Source organism: Haliotis rufescens, unplaced genomic scaffold (genome assembly GCF_023055435.1).
Source record: "Haliotis rufescens isolate VD_foot unplaced genomic scaffold, xgHalRufe1.0.p SCAF_11, whole genome shotgun sequence".
In the NCBI taxonomy this organism is placed as follows: domain Eukaryota; kingdom Metazoa; phylum Mollusca; class Gastropoda; order Lepetellida; family Haliotidae; genus Haliotis; species Haliotis rufescens.
This window is the reverse complement of record NW_025963791.1, coordinates 18,645,164-18,657,848: the sequence shown is the minus strand read 5'-3', so window position 1 is coordinate 18,657,848 and position 12,685 is coordinate 18,645,164. Positions and strand designations below refer to the sequence as shown.

Sequence of the window (12,685 nt, the reverse complement as noted above, 5' to 3'; positions counted from 1 at the left end):
ATCTTTGACACATTATGAACGTCTAGGTTGCACTGTGGGTTATCCTTGACACACTACTGAACGTCTAGGTTGCACCGTGGGTTATCCTTGACACACTATGAAAGTGTTGGTTGCACTGTGGGTTATCTTTGACACTCTACTGAACGTCTAGGTTGCACTGTGGGTTATCCTTGGCACACTATGAAAGTCAAGGTTCCACCGTGGGTTATCTTTGACACGCTACTGAACGTCTAGGTTGCACCGTGGGTTATCCTTGACACATTATGAACGTCTAGGTTGCACCGTGGGTTATCCTTGACACAATATGAACGTCTAGGTTGCACCGTGGGTTATCCTTGACACATTATGAACGTCTAGGTTGCACCGTGGGTTATCTTTGACACACTACTGAACGTCTAGGTTGCACCGTGGGTTATCATTGACACACTACCTAACGTCTAGGTTGCACTGTGGGTTATCATTGACACACTGTGAAAGTCAAGGTTGCACCGTGGGTTATCCTTGACACACTATGAACGTCTAGGTTGCACCATGGATTATCCTTGACACATTATGAACGTCTAGCTTGCACCGTGGGTTATCCTTGACACACTATGAAAGTCAAGGTTGCACCGTGGGTTATCCTTGACACACTATGAACGTCTAGGTTGCACCGTGGGTTATCCTTGACACACTATGAACGTCTAGGTTGCACCATGGGTTATCCTTGACACATTATGAACGTCTAGCTTGCACCGTGGGTTATCCTTCACATATTATGAAAGTCTAGGTTGTGTCTGAGTTTACAATTTTTTCAATGAATGCTCGGGGTCTCCAAACTGAAAACTGATATATTTAATATCCCTCGATCCAAAAAGTCATCGATTATATTTCTCCAAGAAACACACAGGACAAAACGAAATGAACGGGAATGGGCAGTCGAATGGGGTTATCGCTGGGACATATGAAATCGATGGCGTGATTAATTTATAAAAATAATTTTAAATATCATGGGGTGTGTGGTGTGTGTGTGTGTGTGTTGTGTGTGTGTGTGTGTGTGTGTGTTGTGTGTGTGTGTGTGTGTGTGTGTGTGTGTGTGTGTGTGTGTGTGTGTGTGTGTGTGTGTGTGTGTGTGTGTGTGTGGTGTGTGTGGTGTGTGCGTGTGTGGTGTTTGTGTGTGCGTGTGCGTGTGCGTGTGTGTGTGTGTGTGTAGGGTGTGTGTGTGTGTGTGTGTGTGTGTGTGTGTGTGTGTGTGTCGGGGGTTGGGGTGGTGGTAGTGATGGTGAGGGTGAGACCCAGCAATGGGCTATACACATAGTACACATGTGGGGAATCATGCTGATGTTGAAGATGATGATAACACGAGATCTCAGATATGCATCAAAGAGACAACTCAATCCAGTTAAAACTTATCCACTGATACCAAATTAACAAATAGAAATGTCTTCAGCATTCCACCCTTTTCTGCCTCTTTATTCCAACATTGACATTAATTTGCTACATAAAGACACATTCATGCTTCACATATGGTTTATGTGCTTATTTATTTCACATATGTACATCACCATAACCTGTTTGTTATGTTTTTAGGAGTATATGAAATACACACTCCTCTCACTCGTGGATCATTTAAATACCGTCACTCCTCGCTGATTCTATTGACCCATACATACAAACGTTTCACTTGTTTCCATTTGGTTACTCAACCTCAAACACATTATATAACAACAAAAGATAATCTGGTAGTTCAAGAACATCCAACCATAGGTCAACATGACCTGGTAAGGTCAAGCTGACCCAGTCAGTGAGGTTTGACCACGAAGTCAGAACACTCTTTGAGTGACTTACACACAATATTCGCAGTACTTCCGAACCCTAAACCCATATGTATTGTTGAGAGTATGCTGCACTGTTCAGTGTAATTGCTTGTGAACACCATATCACACTGAGGGGTTGTGGGGGTGGTCTAGTGGTCCAAGTGGTCGCTCGACACACGGAAGGTACACGTTGGTTCATTTCTGGTGTCTTCCGCTGTTTTTACTGGAATATTGCTAAAAGCGGCGTAAAATACTCACTGACACTGTCATATTCCCTGCGCGAGTATTCATCTAACGTATATGTTTGTTTGTTTCTTGTTTAACGCCGTCCCCAGCAATATTCCAGCTATATGGCGGTCGTCTGTAAATAGTCGAGTCAAAGCAGACAATCCAGTGATTAAAATTATGAACATCGATACACACAATTGGGATACGATGACATGCATCGACCAAGTCAGCGAGCCTGACAACCCGATCCCGTTAGTCGCTACTTTCGACGGCCAGCATGGGTTGCTGAAAAACCTATTCTATCCCGGATCTTTACGGGTCCAATGGTCCAATGGTCCTGTGGCAGCGTGTATGAACAACAAAGGGAGACAACAACATTCACGAAGCACTGCAGCATTGTAATCATGACTTCGAAATAAAATTAATGTTTCGACTTCATGATTGCTTATCAGTGCCGATATTCTCTTCTGCACCCATTGCAGTACTGGACGTCTAAAAATGATTGGGCGAAAACTATGATGATGATGAGACGGGTGACTCGGGTACTCGGGACGGGTGGGTACTGAGTACGACCTGGCTACCCACAAGACTATCCGGACTCGTGGTGAGTCACTTGATATATTGTTTGAGGACAAAAGTTATCTGGAGGACAAGATACACTACAGGTCACGAATGTTCACATTTCCTTCACGCATTCCTTCTGACTTATATATTTTTGATTAAAGATAAAGCTTCAGTCAACTTCAGTGCATGCATGACCAGATTGTTCCATAGTGTACCTGAATACTTTCTGGCAGGGCCCTGGTCAAACAATTCCTTATCGGACATTTCTTGAGACCTACAGCGGGACCCGGGTAGCAAATTTGGACTCGTCCCAGCCCTAGATTCTATGGCATGTATTCAGGCGATTGAATGTGGTGTACCTGGATCGGTGGTGATGTTATATTCTCCTCAAAGAAAGAAACGCATAACCAGAATTTTGATATGAAAGATAACATATTTATTGCACATCTTAATACTAGATGACTGACGACATATCGCAAGCAGCACAACAATAAACATATGTCTATGATGTAGACATTACACAGAAATTGATAAAGGTCAAGGTCATAGGAACACAATATCTCGAGTTGTCACCATTAGCGTCATATACTGCATGGCACGCCCTGCCCATGGACCACGTGAGAGTACAGATCATGCGTTGGTGATTGTTAACCCACACAGCATGTACAAGCTGTTGCGGTGTCTGTAGGTCGGAATCTTTCGGCTTTAGGATTTAGAGGGTCACTTGTACATTGTAGTTCAGTATAAATGCTACTGTTACAGGGGCTGTGTATGGTTTGGTAGTGCCAAGTTGTAGGAAGTCATCACAACAGTGTTGGGGTGTAAAGTTGCCTTGCACTTGCACCTGGTATGTTCAACCAGTGTGGGCGATTCCCGCCCATATCTTTATGCTGCCCGCGCCAAAGCCATCGACCTCATTACGACGGCACCCTGGCTCTCTCATCAGCTCATATGAAGCATAAATCTAGAATGAACGTCGGTGTATGAATTAGTTCCTATCGTTCACTTGCCAGAAGAACTTGTTAACAAAGAATGTTGCAAACACTCATCGTATTTTACTAGCCCTACTTCATGGCTACAGCCTACATGTTATGTGTGTTTTAAGACCATTACGCTAAACACTGACGTTTGTTTCAGTTCTACGACTTTCACACTTATCAGTAATAAGGCATGTGTGTATTCAGTCTTGATCAGTGTACAGCAAAACCCAGTTTACAACTGCGCCTGGGTTTCCAATACAATAAATGAAACAATAATGACAAACTTTGACATTAGGTGATGCTTTAGGTGACCTGATGATTCGTAGATATAAATATGCATTGACGAGAACTTTCAACTATACAATAGGGCCAACCCCTGAAGATCCAGGGTAGAATAGGTCTACAGCAACCCATGTAAAGTAAAAGACGACTATGCTTGTCATAAGAGGCAACTAAGGGGTTGGGTGGCTTTCCTCCAATCCTGGAATTGATGCTGTTGCAGACGATGCTGTTGTACACCTTTGCCACAAATGACCTAACTGTATGAAGCTCCCCTGGTCAGCCACTGCAACACACTTCCACCAGACCTGGGTCGGTGCCAATGACTTACAATGTTGTTGGTACCAATACCAAAGTCACAAGATGGTGCTCTTGGACACTTTGAAAATGCTGGCTACAGTCGACTGCAAATCTCCTTTGCCCAATCATCCAGAGGTTGTTTCACTGTGTTTCAGTTTGTTGTAGCTTGACTTCACAGTTGCACAGTTGTTTACGGAGATGGTTTTGTCAACCCAGCAATGTTTTTGGCCAATGCATCTGTTACGTATTGATTATGCATTGGGTTGTTTCTGCCTCTTTATTCCAACATTGACATTAATTTGCTACATAAAGACACATTCATGCTTCACATATGGTTTATGTGCTTATTCATTTCACATATATACATCAAAATCACCTGTGTGTGTGTTTTTTTTATAGGAGTATATGAAATACTGAATTAGACACTCTTCTCACTCGCGGTTCATTGAAATACCATCACTCCTCGCTGATTTTATTGACCCATATATACATACGTTTCTCCTGTTACCATTTGGTAACCTCAAACACATTAAAACACCTATACATAACAACAAAAGATAATCTGGTAGTTCAAGAACATCCAACCATAGGTCAACATGACCTGGTAAGGTCAAGCTGACCCAGTCAGTGAGGTTTGACCACGAAGTCAGAACACTCTTTGAAGGACTTACACACAATATTCGCAGTACTTCCAAACCCTAAGTCGCAGAGTCGTCACTCTTCCTCTGATTTTATTGTCCCATATATACACCAGGATGAGAATGGATATTTTCCTTTCAGCTGAAACATCTTTGCAATGGAGCGTGGTCCATTATCTGGGGGTGTTTATGGGGGAAGCCATCAGATTTTAACAAATTTGTGGTCACGAAAATTCACGGATATTTGTAGAAGATTCTCATCCCTGTAAAGGTCTGCATACATACATTTCTCCTGTAACCCGTTGGTCACTGAACCTCAAACACATTAAAACACCATGTACATAACAACACAAGATAATCTGTTTAGAAAAATACTTTATTGGTAGTAGTATTTACAGATAGGTTCCCCCAACATCTTCAGAAGGAGAGGTCACTTTAACCTACCAATCTCAGGCCATCAAACATACTGGTAGTTGAAGAACATCCAACTATAGGTCAACATGACCTAGCAAGGTCAAGCTGACCCAGTCAGTGAGGTTTGACCACGAAGGCAGAACGCTCTTTGAGGGATTTACACACAATATTCGCAGTACTTCCGAACCCTAAAACTTGATTTTCACAATGAACTAAAGGAACCAGAAACAGGACAACCATGAAGTGTATATTTAACCTGTGCAATGTTTAGTAATAATAAACAGCTATTGTCTGTATCCAACCTCCTGAATGCCTCTGTAACAGCACAAATCTTTATTGTAATGACTTTTGATTGGAACATTTCATCATTTTGAGAACTTAAGTTGTGTGTTCCATCCAAATAATTGGGTAGTTCTAGGGAGACATCGTCACACTTAACCTGCTCATGCACTGTCTGGTCAAGCCATGCCGGGCTTCTGGCATTTTTGGCATTTAAAATATAATTCTAAATGTATGAAGAGACAAAACATGAATCTATGCATATAATGCAACACAGGCAGGTGTCTGTTCCAACATGAAACAGGTGTGATGCTACACTGGACAATTTGAAGTTCTGCTCAGTAATATTGCTTTCTTCGGGTAAGTGACCATTAAAAGGTTAATCAAATCAGTTTCAACAATGGACATTAATTATAACACAGTTGGTAACAACAGGAAACAAACTGTCTGAATGACAATATCAACAACAAAGGATTAATAGACTTTCATTAGGTCAACAAGCCACCACCAATACACAAACACAAGATCATGTCAGAACATGGGAGGCAGGCAGAGCTTTCAGAAAATGAAATCCATTATATACACTCAACTCCAGTTATAACCATTCGACTGAAAACTCAGGGCGTTATAGCTATTATTCACCCGTGAGGTTTTGTTCAAAGTTCAGCTGTTATTCCCCACATCAGAGTTTGTCCTGTCCAGAATGGACTGTAGAGAACTCTCCGGGGCTTGTTACACACGGCAACTGTAGCTCTAAAACTGTCATTAAGGATGGGTCCCAATTCGACAGAGCTATCTTAGTGCGACTAGTATAGAAGCCTTTGTATAAATAGGGGAGTTACAATCATCATAGTGGTACAATGGGTTCAAAGGAATTCAGAGAACACATTTATTTCAGACCAACCAGCATTACAGTAAATGATTTTTGTATGTAAAATCTAAGGACATTTTCCAGGATTTTCAATTCTCCCTCACCAGATTGCACAATGATTGGCCCCGAAATCTTTGAGAATATCACTTATGACACTTCTAGTGCTACGATCACCTTGACGAACAGGATCCTGATATAAAGTTCTGGCCAACTGAAGAACAATTGATTACATCAAAATATTCACTTGTTCTTTCAAAATGCGCGTTGTGACGCCTAATCTTATATCAAAGAGCCTGACAGACGCTGCTGTAGCTCTAGGATCATTGGTCTACTTCAAGGCGTGCATATACACGACACAGTTGAAAGTCCCAAGGATGAGCAGTGGGAGACTCCTTGCAACTTGTCCTGTACAGCGGTTTCAGTAAGTAAGGCAACACATGTTCCTCATATCAGTGTCTGATTTTGTCATTCATTAGTATAAGGGTAAAATAAAGCATACATAGCCCTAGTTTGTATTTTCCTGTCCAAGGTGGAGATAACACAGATACAGGGGAGGAGGGACATATTGATTTGTGGGAGCTAAATATAAATGTGAACTATGACAAACAACTGTCCCAGCACAAGGCTGGACACACTCACAACTGTCCAAGCAAGATCCAAGCAGACTAAAACAAGGCTGGACACACTCACAACTGTCCCAGCAAGATCCAAGCAGACTAAGACAAGGCTGGACACACTCACAACTGTCCCAGCAAGATCCAAGCAGACTAAGACAAGGCTGGACACACTCACAACTGTCCCAGCAAGATCCAAGCAGACTAAGACAAGGCTGGACACACTCACAACTGTCCCAGCATGATCCTAGCAGACTAAAACAAGGCTGGACACACTCACAACTGTCCCAGCAAGATCCAAGCAGACTAAGACAAGGCTGGACACACTCACAACTGTCCCAGCAAGATCCAAGCAGACTAAAACAAGGCTGGACACACTCACAACTGTCCCAGCAAGATCCAAGCAGACTAAAACAAGGCTGGACACACTCACAACTGTCCCAGCAAGATCCTAGCAGACTAAAATAAGGCTGGACACACTCACAACTGTCCCAGCAAGATCCAATCAGATTAAGACAAGGCTGGACACACTCACAACTGTCCCAGCAAGATCCAAGCAGACTAAAACAAGGCTGGACACACTCACAACTGTCCCAGCAAGATCCAAGCAGACTAAGACAAGGCTGGACACACTCACAACTGTCCCAGCAAGATCCAAGCAGACTAAGACAAGGCTGGACACACTCACAACTGTCCCAGCATGATCCTAGCAGACTAAAACAAGGCTGGGCACACAACTGTCCCAGCAAGATCCTAGCAGACTAAAACAAGACTGGACACACAACTGTTCCAGCAAGATCCTAGCAGACTAAAACAAGGCTGGACACACTCACAACTGTCCAAGCAAGATCCAAGCAGACTAAATCAAGGCTGGACACACTCACAACTGTCCCAGCAAGATCCTAGCAGACTGAATCAAGGCTGAACACACTCACAACTGTCAAAGCAAGATCCTAGCAGACTAAAACAATGGAGAAGAAAGCACAACTGTCCAGCAAGATCCTAGCAGACTAAATCAAGGCTGGACACACTCACAACTGTCCCAGCAAGATCCTAGCAGACTAAAACAATGATGGAGAGAAACACAACTGTTCCAGCAAGCTCAAGGCTGGACACAAACACTAGCATACGCTACCACTACTGTGAGCAAGAAGGGGTGTAATACTGTAGAGAAATAGACAGGATAGGACAGGGGGCAACACAAGGCTACAGGAGATGGTACTGATGGTGCTTAGAGTAAGGAGACAGGTATTGCTAACTTAGTAAGGAGATTGGTGTTGGTGGTGCTCTTAAGAGAAAGGAAATGGCTGTTGGTGATGCTCTTAAGAGTAAAGAAATGGCTGTTGGTGGTGCTCTTAAGAGTAAGGAAATTGCTGTTGGTGATGCTCTTAAGAGTAAGAAAATGGCTGTTGGTGATGCTCTTAAGAGTAAGGAAATGGATGTTGGTGGTGCTCTTAAGAGTAAGGAAATTGCTGTTGGTGGTGCTCTGAAGAATAAGGAAATTGCTGTTGGTGATGCTCTTAAGAGTAAAGAAATGGCTGTTGGGGATGCTCTTAAGAGTAATGAAATGGCTGTTGGTTATGCTCTTAAGAGTAAGGAAATTGCTGTTGGTGATGCTCTTAAGAGTAAGGAAATGGATGTTGGTGGTGCTCCGAAGAGTAAGGAAATTGCTGTTGGTGATGCTCTTAAGAGTAAGGAAATGGCTGTTGGTGCTGCTCTGAAGAGTAAGGAAATGGCTGTTGGTGGTGCTCTGAAGGTGGTGCTTTTATTGGTCTGTTTTCAGTCGTACAGGAGACAGGTATTGCTAACTTAGTAAGAAGATGGGTGTTGGTGGTGCTCTTAAGAGAAAGGAAATGGCTGTTGGTGGTGCTCTTATGAGTAAGGAAATGGCTGTTGGTGATGCTCATAATTGTAAAGAGATAGGTAATATTGGTGCTCTATGAGTAAGGTCATGGGTAATGGTGGTGCAGTGAAAAGATCAGTGTTGTGGTGCTCTAGAGTAAGGAGATGGGTATTGGTGGTGCAGTGAAAAGATCAGTGTTGTGGTGCTCTAGAGTAAGGAGATGGGTATTGGTGGTGCAGTGAAAAGATCAGTGTTGTGGTGCTCTAGAGTAAGGAGATGGGTATTGGTGGTGCAGTGAAAAGATCAGTGTTGTGGTGCTCTGGAGTAAGGAGATGGGTAATGGTGGTGCAGTGAAAAGATCAGTGTTGTGGTGCTCTAGAGTAAGGGCATGGGTATTGGTGGTGCAGTGAAAAGATCAGTGTTGTGGTGCTCTAGAGTAAGGAGATGGGTAATAGTGGTGCTCTATGAGTAGAAGTAGAAGCAACACCATAAATATGAATAATTTTCATTAGGTCTTGGTATATCTGATAGCAACATACACAATTATTTGATATTTGACAAATACCCATACACCAATTTTGGATATGCTCTAGAGTTAGCACCATCATAATGTTCTTTCCCCATTTTTTAAAATAACTGCACTTTCACTGATTCAGTAACGCAAATCTCTTTCAATCACCAGGGAAAAGAAAAACATCAATAGGAATGACTAAATGACATCATAACGTGTATATCTGCCTCTCCTACTGGAATAAAAGTGTCTTTCACCTGTAGTGTAGCTGTTGTCCGGACACCAGGGTGTCATGTACATTCTACTTGAATTAGTGTCTTTCACCTGTAGTGTAGCTGGTGTTCGGACACTAGGGTGTCATGTACATTCTACTGGAATAAGTGTCTTTCACCTGTAGTGTAGCTGATGACCAGACACTAGGGTGTCATGTACATTCTACTGGAATTAGTGTCTTTCACCTGTAGTGTAGCTGGTGTCCGGACACTAGGGTGTCATGTATATTCTACTGGAATTAGTGTCTTTCACCTGTAGTGTAGCTGGTGTTTGGACACCAGAGTGTCATGTACATTCTACTGGAATTAGTGTCTTTCACCTGTAGTGTAGCTGGTGTTCGGACACCAGGGTGTCATGTACATTCTACTGGAATTTGTGTCTTTCACCTGTAGTGTAGCTGGTGTTCGGACACCAGGGTGTCATGTACATTCTACTGGAATTAGTGTCTTTCACCTGTAGTGTAGCTGGTGTTTGGACACCAGGGTGTCATGTACATTCTACTGGAATTAGTGTCTTTCACCTGTAGTGTAGCTGGTGTTCGGACACCAGGGTGTCATGTACATTCTACTGGAATTTGTGTCTTTCACCTGTAGTGTAGCTGGTGTTCGGACACCAGGGTGTCATGTACAGTTCTACAAGAAGAACAGTGTCTGTAGCTGGTTACCATAATAGGATTAGCTGGACCCTGTGGTATCATGACACATCTATACACAGACCAAAAATGATGTTAGCATTAGCTGAAACTGATTCCATCCAATCACCATCTTCATCAGAAGGACACAAACCAACAATTCAACACTGCATCTACAGTAACGGAGATGTATACAACTCAAGCTCTCAGTTATAAAAAAAACCTCAACCTTGACCGTTAGATATATAGCAACAAAACAATAGAACCTCATAAACGATATGGACACCCAGTTTCATGAAGATCCTAAAATGTGATTGACAAACTATGACAAAATACACCCTTAACTGTTAAAATATTGACAGTGAATTGACAGCAGCCATATTAAAATTTCTAAAGTTATGACAATATGCTGATGAACGTATTAATAATTCATCTTATCTGACAGACTATTGCCATCTCATCTCATCTCATCAGGCAAACTGAAATAATTAGCCCAAACGCTCTTGCCATGTTTTTAGGATCTGAACTTGTGACCTTGACCTTGGATTAAATCCATAAAACCACAGGTCATGTCTCCTTATTAGGTAAGTAGAGTCTTATGATTAAGTATCAAATATTAGCACACAAATTTTCCTTAGAATTCACAAGATCTGACCTTTACCTTTGCACACACAAGGCAAGGTGAACAAGATCTGACCTTTACCTTTGCACACACAAGGCAAGGTGAACAAGATCTGACCTTTACCTTTGCACACACAAGGCAAGGTGAACAAGATCTGACCTTTACCTTTGCACACACAAGGCAAGGTGAACAAGATCTGCAGCAGAAGCGGCGAGCACATGGGCAACGAAGTGTAGGCTGAGAGGCACAAGCAACTTAATTCACTCAGCTTAATAACTCATGTCAAATGTGCCAGTACGTATAAAAGTGTCCCTTTTATTCAGTTACAAATCTGACGAAAACAACCACTATTACAGCATGCAGTGATAGGATTAGTCCAACAGCATATCAGTAACTAGTTGATAAAATATCAGGAGAACCTTCAAAACATATACTTCTAAAAACTACTGTTCATAAGGAAAGCATATTCCATGTCAGCAGCAAATTAAACAGCATTAAAAATGGCACAACTCATTGAATAAACAAGATACGAAGTAAATCATGAAAGTAACATGCTGTGTGCTGGCAACCCTTTAACCACCCTTCAGTCATTCCATCCTGAACACAGTCAGGGTCTCGAATAGGGATGTCACAATAAACCACTACATCAATATCATTCTTAGAAGATGTGCTATGCTATACACACCTACCTGTATCGATTCATATTTCAATCTTGTATCGATTCATATTTGAATCCTGTTTCGGTCACACATGGCATATTTATGACTGTAATGGCAAAATGTGTCGTACTTACATTAATAATAAACAATTTTATCATTATTAATTTATACTTCATCTACAATGTACACAGTTTTAAGATATAAATTCTGTTCAAGTCTTTGTCTTACTGGTGCTGACAGTCCAGTTTTTTCCAGGATAAAGTATGGGTATTGATTGAAATAAGAACATACATGTATCTTTTTTCAAATATCCGTCGACATATTCAGGAAGTTTCTAACCTTTTAAATAATCTTTATGCCTTATGAAATATATAAATTCAAGCAAAATTGCTACGAATAAAGTACTGCGATACATATCGTATAGAGAAAAAGTCTAACTGTGACATCCCTGATATATAATTTACATCGTGATCAGCTACAGTTCTATTATCCCTAACACCATGATATGACAACTTTGGTATTCAAGATACTCAACAAGATCCACTAATAGCCATGAATTAACAAGACTAAGATAGAAACCGATACGTCTGTGTTAGATGCATGTTGCATGGGAGATAACTCTTACAGGAACCTGTTTTCTTACAAACAGAAGGCAATGGGTTTGTACATTATTTGGCAAGAAGACGTATTATTTGACAAGTTTACTGCACGTCTGTGCTCTGCAGTTGATCTCCATATACCACTTCTTCAGACAAAAACCTATGTTCAGATCTACACATCAAAAATACATTCTGATTTGGGAAAAAGAATCAGTTCAACAAGAACATTAGGGCAGATTTTGCATATCACAGGGAAACAGGATTGTATTTCTCTCACTGTTACGCCATTAGTCCAATTTCAAATGCTTTACGACGAAGAGCACTTGTTCCAGTCAGACCTTGACCTTCAAGGTAGTGTTTCTGACAGGTCAAGGGAACGCTTGCATGGGTCATGGCCATCTTGAAACAAGTTTCCGTGAAGAAGTGGCGGGTATCAGTGTCAAGGATTTGATCGAGGTATCGTCTAAGGGGTAGGACGTGACTGAGGGGGGCGTCCCATAGCGTGAGGAAATCTTCCACAATATGGTGGATCAACTTTGGTCGAGGAAGTATATCTCGTTTCAATCGATACTTCATCTGTTCCT

At 41.8% G+C, this 12,685-nt stretch overlaps 1 protein-coding gene and 1 long non-coding RNA gene across 13 annotated transcripts in view; one reads left to right on the top strand and one right to left on the bottom strand.

The window, feature by feature from the left end:
- Positions 1–8,447, top strand: part of LOC125377982 — a 14,646-nt gene extending 6,199 nt beyond the window's left edge. The window contains exon 2 of the long non-coding RNA XR_007219947.1: positions 8,212–8,447. This is a non-coding gene — a long non-coding RNA (uncharacterized LOC125377982). The remainder of the gene's footprint in view (positions 1–8,211) is intronic.
- The window catches only part of LOC124120471 (FAD-dependent oxidoreductase domain-containing protein 2-like), a 120,849-nt gene continuing 113,309 nt past the window's right edge, over positions 5,146–12,685 (bottom strand). For 10 of the 12 annotated variants that reach the window (XM_048392372.1, XM_048392374.1, XM_048392373.1 and 7 more), the window contains exon 11: positions 5,146–12,685. In XM_048392372.1, coding sequence (XP_048248329.1) covers positions 12,381–12,685 — 305 coding nt within the window. In that variant the 3' untranslated portion in view covers positions 5,146–12,380. The other 2 variants (XR_007219945.1, XR_007219946.1) reach the window with 2 other exon arrangements.